This window comes from Sus scrofa, chromosome 6 (assembly GCF_000003025.6).
Source record: "Sus scrofa isolate TJ Tabasco breed Duroc chromosome 6, Sscrofa11.1, whole genome shotgun sequence".
Classification (NCBI taxonomy): domain Eukaryota; kingdom Metazoa; phylum Chordata; class Mammalia; order Artiodactyla; family Suidae; genus Sus; species Sus scrofa.
In genome coordinates, this window is record NC_010448.4 from 14,014,096 (window position 1) to 14,041,413 (window position 27,318).

Consider the following 27,318-nt stretch of genomic DNA (forward strand, 5'->3'; position numbering starts at 1 on the left):
TGTGCTGGATGACTTAGCAAAAGCCTGAACGCTGTAAGAATGTGGGGGGAGGCAAAGAGAGTGCAGTGGAAAATGCCTTGGAGAGGAAGTAGTTTTAATGAAAGGAAGGGAGAGGTTGGAACAGGCTTTGGATTGAGAGGAAAGGTGGAAATTCTAGTGTCTAACATGCAGAATTTCAGGAGATGGTGAGAAAAGCAGGTGACAATGTCTGGCCAACGGTTGGCAGTGTGAGGATGATCAGGGTTAGGGAGCAGATTAGGGTTCAAGGATAGGGGCGACAGTGATGGGTTCCAGGAGAGATGAGAACACAAGGCCTGTGACCAAAGTTTAGGGCAAACCCAGAAGAACCTCCTCCCGATGGGTGACAATACCTGCAATCCATAGTTAATATCCTTGGTGTCAAAGGAGTAGTTGACCAGGGAGGCCTCTCCCCTTAGTATTATCTCATAGGTGGGCCCTCCTTCCACTTCGCACAGAGCCTTAGCCTGTGCGACGATGTCAGGGTGTCCATAGAAGGTAAAAGATATCTGGTGGCTACTGTGTGGCCACAGCACTCCATACAGGGGCAAAATATCAAACACCTGCAGAGAGAGTCATTCTCTATGAGAACCTGCAAAGGGTACGTTACAGTTTAGCCAATGTACAGATTCCTGACTTTACCCTGTTTGATTCCATGAAAGGACTAGTGCAGCACCCTGAAAATACACCATGGTAATGGCAGTGATAGGGCCCGAGCAAATTTAAATGTCTACCTTGGGGCAGGTGCTCGATAAGAAGAGTTAGTGTCGGATGCCTGGAGGACCCACGAGGTGTTACTTACTTCTTCTATCCCAATGGACAACATTTCATCCTGTTCAAAGATCCATGGCGATTCCTGAGACTCTGCTTGGCTCTGGCTTGGGTCTATTCTTTCTGTTTCAGCAGAGTTCATTTTTAATCCCTAGGAATTAGAGGTATGAGGACAAACTTGCAAACATTCATGATTCATCATCAATGTGCTCCTCCCCATGACTGACAGAGAAATGATGTATGTAGTGTATGTTTTTCGAGTACAGTTTTTCCTCCTATGGAAATAATTGGACAGGTGTCCCAGAGGTACAAGGATGTTTACTGCCGTGTATAACAGCAAAACTCTGGAAGCAAACGGTCATGAGGGGATCACTTTAAATGAAGGATGCATGGTACCTGTATCCATGGGGATGATGCAATGTATATTCATGGACCGGGACCTGTGCACCACATATTACTGAGTGAAAAAGCAGTTCTGATTATATACAATTACACATCCCTACGAATCTCACCTGAAGGTGTGAGTGTGTGTGAATGCATCCAGAGATTTGCACACTCGAATAGAGCTCTCTGGGAGGTTATGTGCTAACATTTTTCTAAGAATGGTGGGAGTTTGAGGATCTGTGCTTTCATTTTTCTACATTTTTGAACTTTCTATGCCATCTTAAAATATATATAAAAAGAAAAGAATTAACATGTAAAAGGCAAGTGTTTTATATACACACATGTACTTATTCTATCCTAAAAAAAATTGGAAAATACAGAATGCTTCAAAGAGAGAAATACAAATCAATCGATTATGCTGCAGATATTATGTATGTGTGTTTATGTATGTATATATTTGTATTCTGATTTTTAAGCTGACATTATAGCATGAATGTCACCTTCCTGTATGACTATTCTCTACAAGCATCATTTAAAATACTTTTTAAAAAAGCCCAGAACAGGGTTGTATTTTTTATTTAATATTATCAGAGATCACTCCAAATCAAGAAAAAGAGCACCTTCTCATTTCCTAAAAAGGACTTAATTGTATTGCTTTGTGTAATTGAGTTTATTCAACCAGTCTCCTACTGGGGGAATTAAGTGGTTTCCAATTTTTCTTGCTTTTACCGACAAAGCTGCAGTGTACAAGGATGGTGATATGTCTTTATGTAAACATTAAGGTGTATCTCGAGAACAATATCCTGGCAGAGGAACTGGGCATTTAAAATGTTGGTAACACTGGCCAAATTGCACGTCATAGAAGCTATACCAATTCATACCCCTACCTATAAAATGTGGAAATGTGTGCTCACCTCCATTGTGCCACTACTGAGACAAACCCTATTTTAAAAAAGTATGGAGTTCCCATGGTGGCTCTGTGGTAACAAACCCGACTAGTATCCATGAGGACGCGGGTTCAATCCCTGGCCTTGCCCAGTGGGTTAAGGGTCTGGCATTGCCGCAAGCTGTGGTATACGTAGCAGACGTGGCTTGGATCCTGCGTTGCTGTGGCTGTGGTGTAGGCCGGCAGCTACAGCTCCAATTGGACCCCTAGCTTGGGAATTTCCATGTGCTGTAGATGCAACCCCAAAAAACAAAACAAACAAGCGAACAAAAAAGTGTATATGATTATGGACATACAGGAATTTCTATTCCTAATTTTTTGCTATTTCTAAAGTGTTGTAACACACATTTTGTACCTACATCTTTGTATTTCTGATGATTTCCTTAGGCCATCATCCTAGAAGAATTTAAGACTATGACTTTGTAAACTCTTGTGATCTCCTCTTTGTTTTTACTACAGAATTACTGAGGAAGAAGTTCTCCTTTTGCAGCATCTATCTAGGGGCTGAGATAAGCACAAGATCGCCAAGATGAGAGGTAACTGGTTTTTCCGCTGCAGAGAAAATCTGTTTGCTGAGGTGTCTGGGTCCTCACGGAGGTGTCAGATCTGTGGGTGTTTGGTTGGGAAGTGACCCCGATAAAGATTTGCAGCCCACCCGCCCCAGGGAAAGGAAACCGTACATCAGAGATGGTCACAGGGGACGCTTGTGCTTTTTTGTCTTCTCTTTCTTCAGACCCAACATCTTCATCCACGACGACAGTCCTGAGGGGTTTTAACGAAATGGGGAGAATCACTTATTTGGCAACCATCACACCCCAGTCTGCAGCTGTATTTCGGCTGTCTTCCTCTCCCCTCTACTGTGCTTGCAGAATATGCAGGATTCTCACTTGCAGGACACTTTTCTCAAGGGTCAGCAGGTCAGTGCTCTGCTACCCCCCGCCTCCAAACATGCAGGTCAGGGCATCAAACCCGTCAGTTTTCCATAGGCCCCAACCCTTCTTTCCGGGCCTATCAAGCCCATGTCTGACTTATAGAAAGTTCTTAGAGGCTCTGGCAATTCTTCAGACAATTTGGTTGTATACCCTGTGCTCAATGTTAAGCTTCATCATTTATTGGAACATGTTACTGTAAGAATATCATGTTTGGCCAACTGTCATCTCCTTTTCTGTTTGCTGCCCTTGACTGGACCCTGGCTGTAGGCCTTGGGCAGATGGAGAGGGCAAATGATAGGAAGAGCTCATTCCTCCAGCACTTGGGAGGCAATGACCTCCTGAGAGCAGAGATGCTTTCAGCTCAGTATCCCAGATGCCTAGTCCAAGGCCTAACAGAGAGAAGGCACTCAATAAACTGTTGGCCAGTGAGTAGTTGGGTAAATAAATGAAGGATGAGTTTGAGAATGTAGGTCAATGTACAGAAAAGAATGCTAGTTCAAAAAATCCATTCTGGAACTCCCCTTGTGGCTGAGTGGGTTACAAATCTGACTAGTATCCATGAGGATGTGGGTTTGATCCCTGGCCTCACTCCATAGGTTAAGGATCCACTGTTGGTGTGGCTGTGGCGTAGGCTGGCAGCTACAGCTCTGATTCAGCCCCTAGCCTGGGAATTTCCATATGCCACAGGTACAGCCCTAAAAAGTCAAAATAAAAAATAAAAATAAAGAAATCCATTCTGGTTTTCTATTTGCACTTACCTGACAAAGTCGCTTAGATCAAACTCAGGGGACTCGACTGCTGGGACTGCTGGAGAGCTGACAGATGCAGAGGTTATTGGGATGGACTCCACCTGGGACAGGGGGGCACTGTCCGGCTTCCTTGGACACGTCACAAAGCTACAAAGGCACGGGGTGGGGGACACAATCACATCAGCTGTTGCAAGTCAGCGCCTGGATGGGGTCTTGGTTTCTAAGCTCAAACTCCAACTCCTAGACCAGACAAGTCAAGAAGGAACTGCCCTCCACCCTCTCTTGTGCTCTTGGACTGACCTTCTTCAAATCACAACTGAGGTTTCAGTTTCTCCTAAAAGTTTGCTGACCAGCCCCTCCCAGTTGGGTCCTTCCTCTGAGAGCCTAGAGCCCCTACTTGCTTTTCCCCTTCTTATTAGACTGCAAGCTCGCTAAAGAACTGGATCTCACACGCCATCTAACACGTGCCTGGCCTGCAGTGGCCAAGCAGCCCCGGCCATGAGCCAGTGAGCTACCAGGGCTCCTGCCCCTAGATAACCAGAAGCAGGATGCACGTGTGAGGCAGTCGCTCTCGGGGTCCTTATAGGAAGGCTCAGCCTTGGTGAGACCCTGCCTCCCCTCATGTCTGTTCTGGGCTCCTTGACTGCTCTACCATGGTCCTGGCCATGCCACTTTGCTTTGCCACCGCTCAAGTTCTCAGAGCAGAGTGTCGAGGGGAAAATTGGTGATGATGCTAGGTGGTACTGAAGCTCATATGCCCAGGTGTCACTGAATGGACGTCATAAAGGCCAAGGTGATGGGGCCACCCTGATTCTTCTTGCTTCCCCGGGGTGCATGTGGCTTTTTTAGGGACTCCTCCCCTTCCCCACCTCAGGCCCTTGATATTAATTTCAACCCAATTTCACTTAGATATTCATTCTGGCCCCACATGCTCTCTGCTTCTTCTCAGAGGCTCAGCAGAAATATTATCAGTTATAGGAAGCTCCCACCATAGATAGTCCCATCTTCCTAGTGGAAGAAATTTTTCCTCCCTCTGAGGTTTCACAGCATTTCAACCGAGCATCTTGTAGGATAGTGGCCACTCTCTACCACATACCTGAGTGCCATTCCCTAAACGTTGGCTGTTCAGCTACTGACTTCAGGATTGCTGCCCTGGTGAGTATCACCTAATCTATTTTATTGAAGTGTAATTAAAATACACAATGTGGAGTTCCTATCATGGCGCAGTGGAAATGAATCCGACTAGGAACCATGAGGGTTCGATCCCTGGCCTTGCTCAGTGGGTTAAGGATCTGGCATTGCCGTGAGCCGTGGTGTAGGTCACAGACACAGCTCGGATCCTGCGTTGCTGTGGCTGTGGTGTAGGCTGGCAGCTACAGCTCTGATTAGACCCCTAGCAGGGGAACCTCCATATGCCATGGGTGCGACCTTGAAAAGACAAAAAATAAAATAAAACAAAACAAAACAAAAAACATACACAATGTACTCATTTAAGCATGCAGCTTGATGAGTTTTTGCAAAATATATACATACCACCGTAATCACTACCATAATGATACATAGAACTTTTGCCATCTTAAAAAACTTCCTTGGACCCCTACCCCTGGCCCCAGAAAACACTCTTCTGCTTTATATCTTTTACAGATTAGGATATGCCTACAGTCTCATATAAATGGAATCATGAATATGGACTCTTTTGTGTCTGACTTCTTTTGCTCAGCAAAGTGTTTTTGCAAATCATCCATGTTGGAGCAAGAAGTAGCCGGTTCTTTTTAGATCACTGAGCAGTACTGCATAGTATGGAGGACCAGTTTGTTTATCCATCTCCTTGTTGGTGGATACCTTGGCTTTTTCCAGCTTTTAATACCATGAATAAAGTTGCTAAGAACAAGTGTGTACAAGTCTTTCTGTGGACATATGTTTTCATTTCTCTCAGGTAAATTCCTGGGAAGGGAACTGCTGGCTTGGATGGCATAAGCATGTTTAACATCATAGGAAACTCCCGGTTTTCTGCAGTGATTTTATACTATTTACCCTACCACCTACAGTGATGGGAGAGCTGACTGGTCCACATCCTCATCCACCCTTCATATTCAACCTTTTTAATTAAGAGCTATTCAAATGAGGGTGTAGTGATAGCACAGTGGGTGCTAATCGATAGGCTTATTGTAAAGGAAATTTTTTGTATCAGTGGTATAAATTAAAAACCACTTTTATCTGCCATAATTAGAAAAAGTAACAGGATGGGAAAAATTAATGTGATTATTTTCTTGCCTGGTGAAGACTCTGAGCTGACTCCTGCTTGCTCTTTTTAAGAAGAGAGATCAATTCCCCTGGGAAAACCCTGGGCTAGCACCAGCCAAGAACAAGGTATGCCCTCTTCTCAGCTCGCAGAGCCCAGGGTCTCATACACAGAGCACAAGCTTGACATACATCTGATTGAGCGGGTAGGTGGATGGATGCACAGTTAGATGAGAACAGGTAAGCAGCACGCCAGGTAATGTGGCTATTCTGCACCCCCACTTCCACCCACCCTACCTGGGAGGGCCTCAGAGAAGAGCCGAAAAGCTCTTTTCATGGTCTTCTACAAACTTCCATTTGGTTTATTCCAGCTTGGATGTCTGTGGTTGATATTATCTTAGGCTGAAATCACACCATTTGGGGAAGAAGCACACGTTGGGCTGGGTGCTGGGAAGCGTATTATAAGAAAGATCCTTGAACCTCATTCTTGGGTACATTCCGATTCAGCAGGTCTCAGGTAGGGCCCAGAAATAGGTTTTTAACAGTCTTCCAGGTAATTCTAACATACAGCCAAATTTAGGAACCGCCGTGGCTAAGAAAGGCAACACAATGGCTAAGGGCTGGAGCTGATAATTAATGTGGGGCCACCGCTCAGCTTTACCAGCTAGGGACAGTGGAAATCAGCAGAGGATGATTTGGAGCACTTATTAAATCACCCCAGGTCAGCAGAGGCCCTGGTGGGACTGTTGGATCACTGCCCCACATAATAGCTCTCTCATCCAGCACTTGCACACTCCTGGGATGCTGTGCTGAATGAAGGAAAAAAAAAAAAAAAAAGCCTATGGGGATATCTGAAAGGGAAAAACCCAACACTGCAGTGTCTGCAGACCTGACGAAAAACAACACTTCAGCTGACAATGAAACCTGGACAACGGGGAAGTGAGAGGTCTTTTGGAAACAAGCAAAGGAGATCAGCAAAGCAGGCTGGCTGCTAACGGAAGGCAGACAGCAAAACCTTTATCATAACGAAGGCTTTAACTTATCATTAAAATGGAAAACCTGCTCCAAAGAATTGAAATAGAATGTTGGGAGAGTGTTTTGGATCACATTCCATATTACTCTCAGGAACAGATGATTATTTTCCTGTTATGCTGACCCAAACAGGATTCGATTCGGTTATTTTTAAAAGAGAATGCGTAGCCAACAAGAAAAATCAATATTGCTCCAGTTCCAGGGTTACCCCTATCAGAATCGCAGGAGAAGCCAGCAAAGAAACCTTCCCTTCAGGGGTGACAGGACTGCACGAATGTCAGACACCCTGTCCATCATACACACTGGTTTGGCCTCAGCACTTTCCCTCTTCATTTTGCACTTTGCATTCTTGGGTAAGTTGAGATCAATACAACTTTTTGTGTTGCAAATTCAAAGAAGTCCACCCTCCTATTTCCTATTCTTCCTTCACTGGAAGCTGTGCTGCATTAAAATAAAGCCCCAAAGAGCAGGTTTGTGTTTCAGTTAACATTGTGTGCTGTGGTCCAGATGACGTTTGGAGATAGGGTGGTGTATATGGTACAACCACTCCCTGCAATGCAGCTGAGGTCTTGAAAAAAAGGGGAGGGGGACAAGGAGGCCAGCCTTGTAGGAGATACAAGGACTTAATGACTTTTAATTCGCTGATGCATAGGATTCATTGGACCTGGATTCTGCAAGTGTCCACGCAGAAGGTAAAAACAGCCCCTGGCTAGATAAAAAGGCCTTGCAAGTGTGTTTGGTTTGGCTCATACGTTGCCTAATATTTTTTGGCAATTACTGGCAGTAGCAGATGCTGTCAGTGCACTGTCTAGATCCCCTTCACTAGAATGATGCACCCAGCTCCTGGGTGCTGTGGGTGCTGGCTGCACCTTTCCCTGGAGCACTGCCCTGGCTCAGTGGGAGCTGCCTCACCCACACTGAACTGCCTGGGAGATTAAGGTTCTCACCCACCATGGTCTGAGTAACTTGAGACTCAGCTACTCAGTTATGTCCCACCAAGTTCCACTTCAGCATAGGCAGCCAGGTGGAAGCTTCGGGGACAGAACAAAGGGCTGAGGCAGCTTGCCTCCCATGCGTGTATGGCTGCAGTGGGCCTCCCCTGCTCACGTGGCGGAGCTAGAACGTGCTGGTGGGGACGGCACTGAGCCAGCCCCATCTGTTTTGTCTGTCATTTGCTTCCCAATGTGGGAGGATCGGCAAGTGTGAGACCACAAAACCCAGCAATAAATATGGAAACGTGGCTGGGTCTTTGTTTGTGCCCAGAGAGGTTCAGGAATTTGCCTACTTTTAGTAAGATTTAAAATGATGCATATAATCTGCTTCCTTTAGATGCAGGAATCAGAGGGCAGCTATTAATCTGGAGCAGGCTTGTGATGTGTAGAGTCTAAGGAAGGGAGGGAGGAAGAAAAAGAGAGAGAGAGAGTAAGAGGGGTTTAAGAAGAGAGAAGCAGCAATCAGAGGAAGAATGGGAATGTAAAAAGTCACCTGATCAGATTTAACAAATAGGAGTTCCCGTTGTGGCTCAGCAGTAACGAACTCGACTAGGACCCATGAGGAGGAGGGTATGATCCCTGGCCTTGCTCAGTGGGTTAAGGATGCAGGATTGCTGTGAGCTGTGGTATAGGTTGCAGATGTAGCTCACATCTGGTGCTGCTGCTGTAGCGTAGACTTGCAGCTGTAGCTCTGACCCCTAGCCTGGGAACTTCCATATGCTACAGGTATGGCCCTAAAAATCTAAAAAAAAAAAAAAAAAAAAACCTTAACAAGTAAAGATTCATGGCTTTCTTAATATGGCACACAAATTATAAATTAAAAGCAATAGACACATGAGATATAACTAGAGCAGAAAACATTTCAATAAAATCAGTGGTACTGAAAAATACACACCCATAACCTTGAGTTGTTGAAAACTCAAACTGGACCTCTGAACCATGGTAGGAGCATTGAGCATGATAGTGGCTACTGTGGGTCATTCTCTCATTTTGAGATAAAAATAGGGGTGGGGGATGGAGAGGAGGGGACCCTGAAAGGCCTTGTAAACCTCACTACGAAGTCTGCTTTTTCCTTAGGAAAATGGAGAGTCTTCCAAAAGGTTTTCAATGGGGGAAGTGAAATGATCAGAAAAAGGAGGGTGGGTTAGAAGAGGACAACCCTGCAATGACCAAAACTCTGAACCATGCTGCAAACGGTGATGGAAAACATAACCCAATAGGATGCCTTCTGCTTTTATATCATTTATATAAAAAAATAATACTCAGGAAGCCCACAAATTAAACAGTGTTAGGAATCCAGGCAAAAGCTAAGAGTTCCCTTGGTAAAGGAGGTTGAAGTGGAGATGGGGACAAGTGGGAAGTTCCCGTGCATTTAAGGAGGTCCCCTGGCAGGACCATGGCCCTGGGGTGAGGATCTCATCAGAGAGCCCTTCCCACACTGATGCCTCCTGGCTGTCCAGGAGCAAGGCTGAGGGCCTGTCTAGAACAGTGGGGAGAGAGGGGCCACCACGGACACTGGGTCACCTATGTTCCCCTACATGTGCTGTCTATGCTTGATACCCTCCTCTGTCCAAGGCCAGGAGGGAGAGGTGTGTGAGAACAGTAAAAATCAAGTGGCAGGAGGAGGATGAGCACCTCTCCTGGCCTTGTGGTGGATACCCCCGCCTGCCATGCCTACCTCCACCGCCGTCCAGCTCTGACTCCTGACTCACGCTTCTCTAGTCTTCAGCATCATCGTCACTGTCACATCGTCATCAGCTGCTTCCATGTGGCACCTCCATACTCCCTCACATGGGAGGCAGCCTGCCTCAGCCCTTTATTACGTCCCAGAATGCTTCTTCCTGGCCACCTGTGCTAAGGTGGAAGTTGGTAGGACGCAACAGAGTAGCTGAGACTCAAGTTCCTCAGACCATGGTGGGTGAGAACACTATTTCTAAAGGTTCGCAGAAGTAGTTGCAGTTGGAGCTTCTAGAACAATGGCTCTCACTGCAGCTGTCCACTGGGATCACCTCCAGAACTTTAAGAACAACCAGTGGTTGCATTCCAGCAGCAGAAATTCTGTTTTACTTGGAGTCAGGATATCTCAAAGCTCCCAACATGATTCTAATGTGCATTCAAGGACGAGACTCAATGACTTAGAAGATGGTGGCAAGAAAGTCACAAAGAATGGTGATAAAACAAGAGCCCAATATGGTTTGTGTCCCCCCACCAAATTTCATATGTTGAGACCCTAACCTGTAAGGTTATGGCATTAGGAGGTGGGGCCTTTGGGAGGTGATCAGGACAGGAGGGCTGAGCCCTGTGATTGGCTTAGTGTCCTTATAAAAGAGATCCTAGCAAGCTGGATTGTCTCTTTCACCACATGAACACACAGTGAAAAGATACCACCTATGATCCAGGAAGTGGGTCCTCGCCTGAGAGCAAATCTTGTCTGTGCACAGTCTTGGACCTCCCAACCTCCAAAGCTAGGAAATAAATGTTTGTGGTGGATAAGCCACCCAGTCTCTGGTGTTTCGTTACAGCCGTCTGAACGGACTGGGTGGCCCTCGTTAAGTAACTGCGGCCAACACTTATTTATCACATACTCCCGATCAGATACCATATTAAGCACTTAATCAGGACTGCTTAGCTAAATCTTCAAAACACCTTGATGAGGTAAGTTCTATGATGATCCTGTCTTTAGATGACAAAACTGAGGCTCAGAGAGCAAGTGAATGGCTGAACTAAGCGGGCCTGGCTCCAAAGCTCATGCTTTTATCCACTTTACTGGACAGTCTACTTGATCAAGAGACAGGAGCTACTCTGTGGCCACGTCATGCCATGCCATGCCTTTGGCAGTGACTCACAAAGTAGGCCTTTTCATTTTAAAAGTCACTGGACAACAACCCAATTGAAAAATGGGCAAAAGGCCTGAATAGACCTTTCTCCAAAGAAGACATACAGATGGTCAACAAACACATGAAAAAATGCTCAACATCACTGATTATTAGAGAAATGCAAGTCAAAGCTACTAGGAGGTAGCACCTCACACCTATCAGAATGGCCATCATTAATAAGTCCACAGGAGTTCCCGCTGTGGCTCAGTGGTTAACAAATCCAACTAGGAACCATGAGGTTGCAGGTTCAATCCCTGGCCTTGCTCAGTGGGTTAAGGATCCAGCATTGCCGTGAGCTGTGGTGTAGGTCACAGATGTGGCTCGGATCCCACGTTGCTGTGGCTGTGGTGTAGGCTGGCAGCTGCAGCTCCAATTTGACCCCTAGCCTGGGAACCTCCATATGCCGCAGGAGTGGCAAAAAGACAAAAAAATAATAAGTCCACAAATAACAAATGCTGGAGAGGCTATAGAAAAAAGGGAACTCTCATGCAGTGTTGGTGGGAATGTGAATTGATACAACCATTATGGAGAACAGTATGGAGGTACCTTAGAAAACTATACATAGAACCCAGCAATCCCACTCTTGGGCATATATCCGGACAAAACTTTCCTTGAAAAAGATACATGCACCTGTATGTTCTCTGCAGCACTATTCACAATAGCCAAGACATGGAAACAACCTAAATATCTGTCAACAGATGAATGGATGTGGTGTATATACAGAACGTAATACTACTCAGCCACAACAAAGAACAAAATAATGCCATATGCAGCAACATGGATAGAACTTGAGACTCATACCGAGTGAAGTAAGTCAGAAAGACAAAGACAAATACCACATGATATCACTTATAACTGGAATCTAATATACAGCATGAATGAACCTTTCCACAGAAAAGAAACTCATGGACTTGGAGAATATTCTTGTGGTTGCCAAGGGGGAAGGGAGGGAGTGGTATGGACTGGGAATCTGGGGTTGATAGATGCCAACTATTGCCTTTGGAATGGAAAAGCAATGAGATCCTGCTGTATAGCACAGGGAACTATATCTAGTCACTGATGATGGAGCACGATGGAGGACAATATGAGAAAAAGAATGTATATATGTATGTGTGACTAGGTCAGTTTGCTACACAGTAGAAAATTGACAGAATACTGTGAACCAGCTATAATGGAAAAAATAAAAATCATTAAAAAAATAAAAATCACTGGAATCTGCAACATTTAGAACATACAATGCATTGTCTAGAAGCTTTCTTTGGATACTCTCCTGACTATACCTAGATAGGAAAAGCAAGACACATGCCGTCGTGTCCCTGCAGTGGCTTCCGACACAGAGTTTTGCTGCAAAGTGAATCATGGAGGGATGTGCTCAGAATCTACCTTGAAGCTCTCCAGAGGGCTTTCTGTGAGATGGGACCACTTCTATAAAAGCTCCAGAAGGTGTCTCCACTGCTACATGCTCTCAGAAAGGCTGCTGAACAGGTGGGCTGTGAAATCCTTACGATCAGCTTCAAAGCTCTCCAGAAATATTTTCAAAACAGGACAGTTTTTTTTTTTTTTAAATGTAAATGTCTGGTCTTCAGCAGATGTAGCTAGCTTTGGGTGGATTTTTTAATTAGTATGAACATGTAGAGAAATCAGATCACTATATGAACCAAGCAGACATCATTCTAACTCTGGTTCAGATATGCATTGATAACTTGCCACTGATTTCTTTAGAAGTCGGCTTAGTTCACACTGAATATCTAAAAGCCTGATGCCCTGCACTGAATCTGAGACATTGGGAAGATGCCTTAAAAAGAATGAATCTATAACAAGGTACCTAGAGTTCTTCTATAATAATATAAAAGCCATACAAAAAATTAACGACACTCGTAATTGAAATGAAAAACAGCTCAATTCATTTCTTTGTGGGGTAACAGATATCTCGGGAAACTGGACCAGACTGACCTGCAAAGAGCAGCAGGTTATACTGATCCTTAACCCGGCGGTCACTTCTACTACATGTAAAGAGAGGGAAAGGCCTCCCTCTGCTTAGACTCGAGTCCCTTGCAGGCCAACTACAAACGGAGGAATTGTTTCTGGAAGCTCAGACTTGAGAGATGGTGTGTAGCCCTCCCACTAGTCCCAGAGGCTAATTGGATCCCCTGGTCAGATAAATGAGCTTGTCCGTCACAGCCAGAGAGGAGATTCTGGATGGATGGGCTATGCAAAGCTTGGGCCTGGGGGAGCTTGTGGGCGTCAGCCCGAAGGATGAGCAGGTTTGCTGGGGGTCCACCTCATGCTGTTCTCTTTCACGAGGGGCTTCACATTTACTAATAATGTTATCTTTATAATGGGGGTGATAAGACATGAATGTTTGGAGCTCCCATTGTGGCGCAGCAGAAAAGAATCCCAACTAGGAACAAGAGGTTGAGGGTTCAATCCCTGGCCTTGCTCAGTGGGTTAAGGATCAGCGTTGCCATGAGCTGTGGTGTAGGTCACAAATGAGGCTCGGATCCCGAGTTGCAGGCTGGCAGCTACTGCTCCGATTAGACCCCTAGCCTGGGAACCTCCCTATGCTGTGGGTGCGGCCCTAAAAGGACAAAAGACAAAAAAAAAAAAAAATACTTGAATGTTCAATTCATTATTCTTCTTAAACTGTGTCTATGTATCATATACAATTCTTCATGCATGATGTAATTTCACAACAAAACAGCAAGAGTCAAGGAATACGGTGGCGTGAGAAAGGATGAAATCATTATTAACCTTCCAGAGAGGGATGATGAGTAAGAGGATGGCTGGGAGCTGAAGGGAAGGATCAGTCCAGGAAACACTTCTGAGGAAAAACTGGCAGGATGTACTGACCAACTGGGTACCGAGGAGAGAAGGAGAACCGAGGGAAGATGACACAAAACCAGACAGACTAGAAGACTGGGCATAGCCTTGGGAACATGCGTGATCAACTATCAGCCAATGATACATTGCCTTTCAAAGTTACTGTGTCAGTGTACACGTCCATCCGCAATGAATCAGCTTCTAACCTTCACACCTTCACCAACATTTGGTGTAGTCGTGTTTAATATTATCTAACCTGGTGAGTGTGCAATGGTGTTTAGCTCTTGTCTCACTCCATTTTCGAGGTTATTAATAGAAGGAGCATCTTTTTATATCCTCACTGGAAATTCATATTTCCGCCTTTGTGAAATAACTGCTTATTTCCTCTCGTTTAAATTGAATTAGGAAGTTTCCATCGTGGTTCAGTGGTTAACGAATCCGACTAGGAACCATGAGGTTGCAGGTTCGATCCCTGGCCTCGCTCAGTGGGTTGAGGATCTGGCATTGCCGTGAGCTGTGGTGTAGGTTGCAGATGCGGCTCGGATCCTGCATTGCTGTGGCTCTGGCATAGGCTGGCTGCTACAGCTCCGATTAGACCCCTTGTCTGGGAACCTCCATATGCTGCAGGTGTGGCCCCAGAAAAGACAGAAGACAAAAAAAAAAAATTGAATTATGTGTTTTTTCCATCTAAGGCATACTACATATAATATGCATTCTAATAATTTGAAGGTAATGTGTATGCTAAAAGCTTCTTTCAATTTGTGACTTGTCTTTTAATTCTTTCTATGGTGTTTTCTTCATGAATAAAAAGTTCTCAAATTTAAGGCAGTGATTATGAATAGTTTCTTTATGGTTTGGGGCTTTTTGCATTCTGTTTGAGAAACTCCTCCTTATTTAGAGATCATCAAGGCATCATCCTATGGTTTCTTCACGTTTAAAAACCTGATCATCTCATTTATAGCTTTAACCCATATGGAATTAATTTTTTGCGTAGTGTGAATTTAGAGATCTATTTGTGCTTTTTGTCTCTATAGATAGTGGACTGCCCCTAGATCATTTACTGAATAGCTCATTCCTTCCCCTTTGTTTTACAATTTCAACTCTCTTATGTCTCCATACATGTAAGGGTCTGCTTCTGGACTTTGCTCTATCCTTTAGTCCCTTTGCTTATCTGTGTACCAATGTCATACTTTTTTTTTTTTACATTTTTAAAATTATAGATGATTTACAATGTGATATCCAGTAGATAAAAACCTAGTTTGGAGAGGCTGGGATAGTCTCACTGCCCTTTCGTAAAGATTTTAGAATCAATCTATTGGGATTTTGATTAGAATTGCACTGAAGCTATAGATAATTTGGGAGAGAAATTACATTTTTAACAAATTGAGTCTTATTTATTTATTTATTTTAGGGTTGCAGGTGTCAGGCTAGGGGTCGAGTCGGAGCTATAGCTGCTGGCCTATGCCACAGCCACAGCAATGCCAGAGCCAAGCCACATCTGCAGCCTACACCACAGCTTGTGGCCAATGCCAGATCCGTAACCCACTGAGCAGGGTCAGGGATCAAACCTGTGTCCTCATGGATATTAGTCGGGTTCCTTTCTACTGATCCACAACGGGAACTCCCAAACTGAGTCTTTTAAATCAAAGAACATAGTATGTCTCACCTTTTATTTAGGTCTTTAATGATTTTTAATAAAACTACGTTATACGTAGAGATTTTGCAGTGTTTTGTTAGATTTATTCCTAAGTACATTAAAAAAACTTGCCTTTTATTTGTCGCTACCACACAGAAATGTACCTGGCTTTTGCAACTCACATCCATCCATCCTCACTAATTTTTTTTTGCTAATAATCTGCTTGTATATTATTTTCAGTTTTCTATGTAGATAATCATAACATAGCAGTTTCATTTCTTTCTTTCCAAATCTAGTATCTTTCAATTTTTTTTTTTGTATTTTCCTATACTGGCTAGGTTTTTAAATAAATTGTTGAATAGAAATGCAACTCTGTATTGTTTCTGATTTTAAAGGAAACAAATTTAACATTTTATTGTTTTCTCAAGTTCTCCTTGACTGAGTTGAGAAGTTTTCCCATGAACAACTGTTCAATTTTATTAAATGTTTTTTCCTTAATATACTGAGATGACTGTATAGTTTTCTTCTTTAATGCGGTGATGTAGTAAATGCAATGATTAGATTTTCTTAAGTTGAACCAGCCTTGCATTCCTGGAATAAGCCCAATTTGTTCATGATATCCCATCTTTTTATCCTTTGCAGGATTCAGTTTGCTAATTTTTGGTGCATATTTTACACCTGTATTTTTAAATTAAGGAGTGAGAATGACATGAAATATTTATGTCTCTCTCTGACCTGGTTTAATTGATTTTGGCTAGACTGGTTTCAAAAAATGAAATAATACTGAATAATATTTTCTCTTTTATTTTTCTCTGAAAATAGTTGTGTAAGTTTGCAAAAGAAACCTTGACAAAATGAAAAGACAACCTACTGAATTGGAGAAGAATACTTTCAAATGATATAACTATTAATATCCCAAATATATAAACAGCTCATATAACCCAACATCAAAAAACCTCTCAAACAACCTGATTTAAAAATGGGCAGAACACTCAAATGGACATTTTTCCTAAGAGGACATGCAGATGTCCAATGGGCACATGAAAAGATGCTCCACATCACTAATTATCAGGGAAATGCAAATCATAACCACAATGAGATATCGTCTCACACCTGTAAGAATGGTTATCACCAAAAAGAACACAAATTTCAAATGTTGGGAAGAATGTGAAGAAAAGGGAACCTTCATATGCAGTTGGTGGGAACATAAATTGGTTCAGTCACTGTTGAAAAACATATGGAGGTTTCTCAAACAAACAAACAAACAAACAAAAAAAAAACACACAACAAAAACCCACTAGAAACAGAACTTTCATATGACCAAGTAATTCCATTCCTGGGTACATATACAAAAAACAAAAATATTAATTTGAAAAGATACATGCATTCCAGTGTTCATAGCAGCATTATTTATAATCAGCAAGCTATGGAAGCAACCCAAGTGTCCATCAACAGACAAACAAGTGTCCATCAAAACAGATGAACAGAGAAAGAAGATGTGGTACACACACACACAGACACACACACACACACAATAGAATACTACTCAGCCATAAAAAAGAAGGAAAATTTTCTGTTTGCAAAGGCATGGATGGACTTGGATGGTATTATGCTAAGTGAAATAAGTCACACAGAGAAAGACAAATACTGTATAACATCACATATGCAGAATCTAAAAAATACAAAAAACTAGTGAATATAACAAAAAAGAAAGATTCACAGATGGAGAGAACAAAGTAGTGGTTACCAGCAATGAGAGAGGAAGGAGAGAGGGGCAAAATGGGGGTAGGAGATTAAAAGGTATAAACTATTTTTTTTTGTCTTTTTAGGGACGCACTCACGGCATATGGACGTTCCCAGGCTAGAGGTCTAATTGGAGCTGTAGCTGCTGGCCTGTGCCACAGCAACACTAGATCCAAGCCACATCTGCAACTTACACTATACCTCAGCAATTCTGGATCCTTAACCCACTGAGTGAGGCCAGGGATTGAACCTGCATCCTCATGAATACTAGTCAGATTCGTTTCCACTGAGCCATGATGGGAACTCCCAAAAGGTATAAACTATTATGTATAAAATAATTTACAAGGGTGTATTGTACAGAGAATATGGCTAATATTTTATAATAACTATAAATAGAGCATAACATTTAAAATTGTAAAACTATATTATACACCTATAACATAATATTGTACATCAACCATACTTCAATAAAAAATAAGTAATACAAAAAAATTAGTATAAATTTGGAATTATTTGTACCTTGAATGCTTGGGAAACTTGCCTTTGCCTATCAGGACTAGTGTTTTATTATGGAAAGACTTGAAATTATTTATTCAATTTCTTCAACAATACAATGGAGAAAAGACAGCCTGTTCAATAAGAGGTGATGGGAAAACTGGACAGCCACATGGAAAATGATGAAATTAGAACACTTCCTAACACCACACATAGAAATAAACTCAAAATGGATTAAAGACCTAGATATAAGACCAGACACTATAAAACTCTTAGAGGAAAATGTAGGTCAAACACTCTGACATAAACGACAGCAACATCTTCTCAGATCCACCTCTTAGAGAAATGACAGTAAAAACAAAAATAAATGAATGGGACCTAATTAAACTTAAAAGTTTCTCCACAGCAAAGGAAACCCTAAACAACACGAAAAGACAACCCACAGAATGGGAGAAAATCTTTGCAAATGAATCGACTGACAAGGGATTAATCTCCAAAATTTATAAATACCTTCTGTAGCTCAATACCAAAAAAACAAACAATCCCATCAAAAAATAGGTGGAAGATCTAAACAGACAGTTCTCCAAAGAAGACATACAGATGGCCAAAAAACACACGAAAAGATGTTCAACATCACTCATTATTAGAGAAATGCAAATCAAAACCACTTTGAGGTACCACCTTATACCAGCCAGAATGGCCATCATCCAAAAGTCTACAAACAATAAGTGCTGGAGAGGGTGTGGAGAAAAAGGAACCCTAGTACACTGTTGGTGGGACTGTAAATTGGTGCAACCACTCTGGAAAACAGTATGGAGATTCCTCAGAAAACTAAAAATAGAACTACCATTTGATCCAGCAATCCCACTCCTGGGCATCTATCCAGAGAAAACCACGACTCGCAAAGACACATGTACTCCGATGTTCATTGCAGCACTATTTTTAATATCCAAGACATGGAAACAACCTAAATGTCCACTGACAGAGGAGTGGATCCAGAATATGTGACACATATACACCATGGACTATTACTCAGTCATTAAAATGAATGAAATACCAGCATTTTTAGCAACATGGATGGACTCAGAAATTATCATGCTAAGTGCAGTCAGTCAGACAATGAGACACGAACATCAAATGCTTTCACTGACATGTGGAATCTGAAAAAAGGACAGACTGAACTTCTTTGCAGAACAGATACTGACTCATAGACTTTGAAAAACTTTTGGTTTCCAAAGGAGACAGTTTGGGGGGGTGGGGTGGGGGATGCACTGGGGTGGTGGGATGGAAATCCTATAAAATTGGATTGTGATGATCATCGTACAACTATAAATGTAATAAATTCATTGAGTAATTTAAAAAATTTCTTCAACAATTAAAAGTCCACTTGGATAATTTTTGAAGTTAGTTTTGATACATTTCCTTTTTCTAACACTGTCCATTTTAATACAAATTTTCAAATTTTTACCAGAAAGTTACTCACAAAACTTTCATCTTTTTCATACCTGCTACAACTATAGTTATGTCCTTTGTGTATTCCTAGTAATAGTTGTATCTTTTTTTGTCAGTCTTGCCTGTATTTGCCAATTTTATCAAATGCTTCACATTGTCAACAGAAGTTGATTTGTTGATTCTTTGTATTTTATTTTATATTCTTTTTCATTAGTTTCTGGTCAGACATCCAGTATTTTCTTCTGTTGCCTCTCTTTGGCTTTATTTATTTATTTACTTGCCCAACGTTTCAAGTTGTGAATGTTCAACTCAATTTTCAACCTTTCTTCTCTCGTAACTTAAGCCTCTAAAGTAGGGTTTGTCAATGGCAGCACTATCACTATTTTGAATAGGTAATTCTTGTTGTTGGGAGCTGTCCCATGTATTGGAAAGTATTCAGCAGCATCCTTGGCCTTGATTCACTAGATGCCGGTTGCCTCGCCCTGGTTACGGTGAGGATGATGAGGAGGATGAGGAGGATGCTGATGTTGATAATGATGGTGTCTCCAGACATTGCCAAGGGTCCCCTGGGGGACAAAACTGCCGTCAGTTAGGAACCGCTGATTTAAGGCTGCACATTTCCATATAAGTCCACTTTAGCGTCATTACCACTGTTTTTTCTTTTTTTAAATCATCCTTCAATCTAAGTATTTCCTGATTCTCATTGTGACTGTTTTCACCCATAGGTTGCTCAGAAGTGTATTTAAAAATGTTTAAGCCTATATTCTTGTTTCCTTGTTTGTTTTAAAATATCTATCTGTTACTGATTTCTAATGTAACAGATTTGTTGACATTTGCTTTAAGCCCTGGTATATGGTATTTTTTTGGTAAATGTTCCATAAGGCTGGAAGAGATTTTTCTTAGTGGGATGTTCTACATACGTCAATTTTATCCAGCCTGTTAACCGTGTTCACATTGTCTGTGGGAGAGTTTGTCCAATAGAACTTTCTGCAGTGATGGAAATATTCTACATCTCTGTTGTTCAATACACGAGCCACTACTCACATGTGGTTCTTGGGCACTTGAAATGTGGCTAGTGTGACCAAGGAACTGCATTTTAAAAATTTATTTTTTTTATTTTTATTTAAAAAAATTTTAAATTGTTATTTCCCCAATACAGTTTTTTTTCCTACTGTACAGCATGGTGACCCAGTTACACATACACGTATACATTCTTTTTTCTCCCATTATCATGCTCTATAGTAATTGACTAGACATAGTTTTCAGTGCTACACAGCAGGATCTTACTGCTAATCCATTCTAAAAGCAATAGTTTGCACCTATTAACCCCAAGCTCCCCATTCACCACACTCCCTCCCCTTCCCTCTTGGCAACCACAAGTCTATTCTCCAAGTCCATAATTTTCTTTTCTGTGGAAAGGTTCCTTTGTGCTGTATATTAGATTCCAGATATAAGTGATATCATATGGTATTTGTCTTTCTCTTTCTGACTTACTTCACTCAGGATGACAGTCTCTAGTTCCATCCATGTTGCTGCAAATGGCATTATTTTGTTCCTTGTGATGGCTGAGTAGTATTCCATTTGTGTATATACCACATCTTCTTAATCCAATCAGCTGTCGATGGGCATTTAGGTTGTTTCCATGTTTTGGCTATTGTGAATAGTGCTGCAATGAACATGCGGGTGCATGTATCTTTTTCTTTTTTTTTTTTTTTTTGGTCTTTTGGCTGTTTCTTGGGCCGCTCCCGCGGCATATGGAGATTCCCAGGCTAGGGGTCCAATCGGAGCTGTAGCCACTGGCCTACGCCAGGACCACAGCAACACGGGATCCGAGCCGTGTCTGCAACCTACACCACAGCTCACGGCAACGCCAGATCGTTAACCCACTGAGCAAGGGCAGGGATCGAACCCGCAACCTCATGGTTCCTAGTCGGATTCGTTAACCACTGCGCCACGACGGGAACTCCGCATGTATCTTTTTCAAGCAGAGTATTGTCTGGATATATGCCCAAGAGTGATATTGCTGGGTCATATGGTAGTTCTATGTATAGTTTTCTAAAGTACCTCCATACTGTTCTCCATAGTGGTTGTACCAGCTTATATTCCCACCAATAGTGCAGGAGAGTTCCCTTTTCTTCACACCCCCTCCAGCATTTGTTATTTGTGGACTTATTAATGATGGCCATTCTGACTGGTGTGAGGTGGTATCTCATGGTAGTTTTGATTTGCATTTATGTAATAATCAGGGATGTTGAGCATTCCACTAAAATCTGGAACAAGATAAGGATGCCCACTCTCACCACTGCTATTCAACACAGTACTGGAAGTCCTAGCCACAGCAATCAGACCAAAAAAAGAAATAAAAGGCATCCAAATAGGAAGAGAAGAGGTAAAACTGTCACTGTATGCAGATGACATGATGCTATCTATAGAAAACCCTAAGGACTCAACCCAAAACTACTTGAACTGATCAACAAATTCAGCAAAGTAGCACAATATAAGATTAACATTCAGAAATCAGTCGCATCTCTGTATACTAACAATGAAATATTAGGAAAGGAATACAATACCTTTTAAAATTGCACCCCCAAAAATTAAATACCTGGAAATATACCTGACCAAGGAGGAAAGGACTTATATGCCAAGAACTATAAAACGTTAATCAAGGAAATTAAAGATGTAAAGAAATGGAAAGGTATTCCATGCTCCTGGGTTGGAAAAATTAATATTGTAAAAATGGCCATACTACCCAAAGCAATCTACAGATTCAATGCAATCCCTATCAAATTACCCAGGACATTTTTCACAGAACCAGAAAAAACAATCCAAAAATTTATATGGAACAACAAAAGACCCAGAATTGCCAAAGCAATTCTGAAGAACAAAAAACCAAGCAGGAGGCATAACTTTCCCAGACTTCAGGCAATATTACAAAGCCACTGTAATCAAGACAGTGTGGTACTGATACCAAAACAGACAAACATACCAGTGGAAGAGAATAGAGAACCCAGAAATAAACCCAGACACCTATGGTCACTTAATCTTTGACAAAGGAGGCAAGAACATAAAATGGGAAAAAAAAAAACAGTCTTTTCAGCAAGTATTGCTGCGAAACCTGGACAGCTACATGCAAATCAGTGAAACTAGAACACACCCTCATACTATGCATGAAAATAAACTCAAAATGGCTTAAAAACTTAAATATAAGACAAGACATCATCGAACTCCTGGAAGAGAACATAGGCAAAACATTCTCCGACATCAACCTTACAAATGTTTTCTCAGGTCAGTCTCCCAAAGCAACACAAATAAAATCAAAAATAAACCAATGGGACCTAATCAAACTGATAAGCTTTTGCACAGCAAAGGAAACCCAAAAGAAAACAAAAAGACAACTTACAGAATGGGAGAAAATAGTTTCAAATGATGCAACTGACAAGGCCTAAATCTCTGAATTATACAAACAACTTACATAACACAACAGCAAAAAAGCCAACAACCCAATGGAAAAATGGGCAAAAGACCTGAATAGACATTTCTCTAAAGAAGATAGACAGATGGTCAGCAAGCACATGAAAAAATGCATTTTAAAATTTAAATTAAAAAAACTGAAATAGCTACATGAGACTTGTGGCTACTGTATGGGGCAATGCAAGCTACAAAGTCTTACTGATTTTTTGTCTGCTTGAGAGAGTGTTATTAAAGACAGTGGATTTGTCTATTTCTACTTATGGTTCTATGAGTATATTTGCTTTATGAATTTTGAAGTTAAGAGTTATATAAAGTTTAGAATTATTATATCTTTCTGGTGAACTGAATTTTTAAATGACCTAGTAACCTTCTTGAATTCTAGTAACGCTTTTTTGTTGTAAAGTCTATTTTCTTTTTTTCTTTTTAGGGCCGCATCCACAGCATATGGAAGTTCCCAGACTAGGGGTTGAATCAGAGCTAAAGCTGCAGCCACAGCAATGGGGATCTGAGTCTTGTCTGCCACAGCTCACGGCAGCAATGGATCCTTAACCCACTGAGTGGGGATTGAACCCTCATCCTCATGGATCCTTGTTGGGTTTGTTAACTGCTGAGCCACAAAGGAAACTTCCTCTTGTAAAGTCTATTTTAACTGATGTTTCATAGCTTCCTCAGAGCTCCCTTCAGTATGTGCCTGTTGTATCTTTTCCCCTCCTTTTACATGACTGTGTCATTTTTTCCAGGTGTCTCTTTTTAAAATAAGTATGGGTAAAATTCAGAAGCATGATCATTTCCTCAGGTAGTTTCTTTTCCTTTTTTTTTTTTTTTTTTGTCTTTTTGCCTTTTCTAGGGCCGCTTCCTGCAGAATATGGAGGTTCCCAGGCTAGGGGTCTAATCAGAACTGCAGCCACCGGCCTGCACCACAACCACATCAATGCCAGATCCGAGCCACGTCTTCGACCTACACCACAGCTCACAGCAACGCCAGCTACTTAACCCACTGAGCAAGGCCAGGGATTGAACCTGCAACCTCATGGTTCCTAGTCAGATTCATTTCCACTGCACCACAACAGGAACTCCCTCCTGAGCTAGTTTTATTTATGTTGATTCAATTACCAGTATGTATGGATTTATTTTATCATCTTATTTTATAATTTTTATTTGTTTAATTATTTATCTGTATCTTTTCCATGTCACCCCTTCCCTTACTTTTTTTTTTCTTTTGCGTCCACACATGACATGTATGGCAGTTGCTGGGCAAGGAGCTGAGTTGGAGCCGCAGCTGCTGCCCTATACCACAGACACAGCAATGCCAGATTCAAGTCACATATGTGATCTATGCCACAGCTTGGAGCAACACTGGATCCTTAACCCACTGAGTGAAGCCAGGGATTGAACCTGCATCCTTATGGACACTATGCCAGGTTCTTATCTGCTGAGCCACAATGGGAACTCCTCCCTCATTTTTTGATTTATTTCAGATTTATTCTATTTTCTCCTTCATTTTATTTTTTCCTCTTCCAGTTCCATACTTTTATTTCTTTTCTTTAATTATACTTAACAATATCTAAAGTTTACCTTTTCCCTCTTCTGTAACAACTCAAAGACATAAAATCTTTAATTTATCCCCTTTTATACTGTACAGTATTTCAGCCCTATACTGATATTATATTAATTTCCCCAGATTATACATTATTATTATTATTATTATTTTTATGTTGAAATTTTATTTTTATTTATGTTGAAATTTTATTTTTATTTTTTACAGAATAAAATACAAACATTTAAACACAATTACATTTCACACAGATTATTATATCATGGATCTTAAGAAACAGATTAAGTGACTCCTTGGAGAAATGGAATGGAAAATATGCTGAGACAAATAGAAAATTTATTCTATTCTTTATCCCATTTTGTATGGCTTTCATCCTTACTATTTAGTATTATCCATTACATTTCAATTTTTCTTTAAAAATTAGCATTATATTAAAATTGCTATATTATGCAACTAAAATTTATAAAGAAAGCCTTATATACTATTAAATATTTTATATAGCATAATAAAAAGAATAACTTAACTGGTAAGAATAACAAAAATAATACACCCTCTGAAAATAAGTAAAATATAAAATGCATAAATTGGTTAAAAAACAGTGTAACTTTATAAATACTTCCTCACAATTTGTTACATCTTACTGATTCTTCAATATAGGCATTACACCATTCCAGGTGATGTGATAAACAAGACATTATAGACCTTACATTGTACCATGGAGAGAAATGGTTATTAATAATACAATTGTAGAACTGTAGTATTTAATTGTATAGTTGCAATTATTTAATTATAGCTATCATAAATTCTTTGGAGAGGAAATCAGAATCAGATGTAAGAAGACCTCAGCATTCCAAGAATGATGTCATATGACCCCCTTCATGGTGGATTATGCACTTATTTACTACGAGATATATTTCTCCTCCAGAGATTCCTTGTTTACATATCAATTGTAGATTTTTGGTTTGCAGTCATTCTGAAGTTTTGATATGAGTCTATATGTATATGAGATTGTTTTAAGTTGTTATTCTCTTAATTGCAAGTTCATCTCCAGTGTCCTACATTTGCACCCACCTCTTCTCATGATTTCTGATTTTGGTGGTATAATTGTGCATGGATGATTTCGTATCTTTACTGTATATATACATTTACTGGTGAGCCTTGTCATTTGGGACATTTTTGTTTCTGTTGCTGTCTTTTCTTTTCTGCCTAGAGAAGTTCCTTTAGTATTTGTTGTAAGGCTGGTTTAGTGTTGCTGAATTCTCTCACTTTTTGCTTATCTGTGAAGGTTATGATTTCTCCTTCAAATCTGAATGAGAGCCTTGCGTAGAGTAATCTTGGTTGTGGGTTTTTTCCTTTCATCTTGTTAAGTATATCACGCCACTCCCTTGTGACCTGCAGAGTTTCAGCTGAAAAATCTGCCAATAACCTTATTGGGGTTCCCTTGTATGTTACTTGTTTCTTTTCCCTAGCTGCTTCTGAGATTTTCTCTTTGTCTAATTTTGGTTAGTTTGATTAATATGTGTCTCAGGGTGTTCCTCCTTGGGTTTATTTTATTTGGTACTCGTTGTGCTTCCTGGATTTGAGTGAGAGGTTCCTTTCCCATGTGAGGGAAGTTTTCAGCTATTATCTCTTGGAATATTTTTTCTGTCCCCTTCTCTCTCTCTTCTCCTGGCACCCCTATAATACAGATGTTGGTGCGTTTCACATTGTCCCAGAGTTCTCTGAGACTCTCTTCATTTGTTTTCAATCTTTTTTCTCTTTTCTGTTCTGCATCCATAATTTCCACTAATCTGTCCTCCACCTCGCTTATTCCTTCTTCTGCCTCCTGTATTCTGCTGTTGGCTGCTTCTAGTGAGTTTTTTATTTCAGTTATTGTGTTTTGCATCTCTTCTTGTTTAAGTTTTATATCTTGTATCTCTTTGGTCAGTGTTTCCTGTAAGTTATCCATCTTTGCCTTCAGTTTATTTCCAATGTCTTGCATCATCTTTATCATCAACAATCTAAAGTCTTTTTCCTGGATGCTGAGAATCTCCTCATGGCTTAGCTGATTTTCTGGGGTTTTTCCTTTCTCCATCATCTGAGTTATAGTTCTCTGTCTTCTCATTTTTATAGGTTTTTGGTGTGGTGACCTTTTTACAGATAATAGAGTTGTAGACTCTCTTACTTCTGGTGTCTGCCCCCCTTGTGGCTGAAGTCAGTATAGGGGGCTTGCTGTAGGCTTCCTGATGGGAGGGGCTGATGCCTGCCCCCTGGTAGGTGGAGCCGATTCTAATCCCTCTGGTGGGTGGGGCTTAGTCTCTGGATGGGATTAGGGGCTGCTGTGTGCCTGAGGCTCTTTAGGTAGCCTGTTTACTGAGGGGTGGGATTGTGATCCCACCTGGATTATTGTTTGGCCTGGGGCTTCTCAGCACTGACTGACAGGTAGGGCCAGATTTTCCCAAAATGGCCACCTCCAGAGAAAGGCAGCTGCTGAGTATTCCCGAGAGCTTTGCCTTCAATGTCCTTCCCTCACAACAAGCCACATTCACCCCTGTTTTCCCAGGATGTCCTCCAAGAACTGCAGTTAGGTTTGACCCAGATTCCTATGGAGACCTCACTCTGCCTTGGGACCCAGTGCATGTGAAAGTCCGTGTGTGCCTTTTAAGAATGGGGTCTCCATTTCCCCCAGTCCCGTGGAGCTCCTGTGCACAAGCCCCACTGGCCTTCAATGCCAGATGGTGCAGGGGCTCTTTCTCCCAGTGCCAGATTCCCGCACATGAAGTTTTGACGTGTTGCTCAGAACTCTCACTCCTGTAGGTGAGTCTCTGTGAACCAGCTAGTTTTCAGTCTGTGGAGCTTCCCACCGGGAGCTATGGGGTTGTTTATATCGTGAAATCACCCCTCCTACCTCTTGATGTGGCCTCATCTTTTTCTTCTGGAGTAGGGTATCTTTTTTAAGGTTTCCGGTCCATTCGGGTAGAGATTGCTCAGTCTTTAGTTGTGAATTTTGTTGTTTTTAGGAGAGAAGTTGAGTTCTAGTCCTTCTATTCCTCCATCTTCTATACATTAGTATTATTATTTTAATAATAATGGCAGTCTAAGTTTATCCATAATGTTCCATTTTCTGTTTTTTGTTGTTGTTGTTGTTTGCTTTTTAGCACCATACCCATGGCATATGGAAGTTCCCAGGCTAGGGGTCAAACTGGAGGTACAGCTGCTGGCCTAC

At 41.4% G+C, this 27,318-nt stretch overlaps 1 protein-coding gene across 1 annotated transcript in view; it reads right to left on the reverse strand.

Moving 5' to 3' along the window:
- The window catches only part of HYDIN (HYDIN, axonemal central pair apparatus protein), a 412,515-nt gene that overhangs the window by 118,820 nt on the left and 266,377 nt on the right, over nucleotides 1-27,318 (reverse strand). The window contains 4 exon segments of the mRNA XM_021093814.1: nucleotides 372-581; nucleotides 821-940; nucleotides 2,800-2,881; nucleotides 3,810-3,947. Of these exon segments, the coding sequence (XP_020949473.1) occupies nucleotides 372-581; nucleotides 821-940; nucleotides 2,800-2,881; nucleotides 3,810-3,947 (550 nt within the window).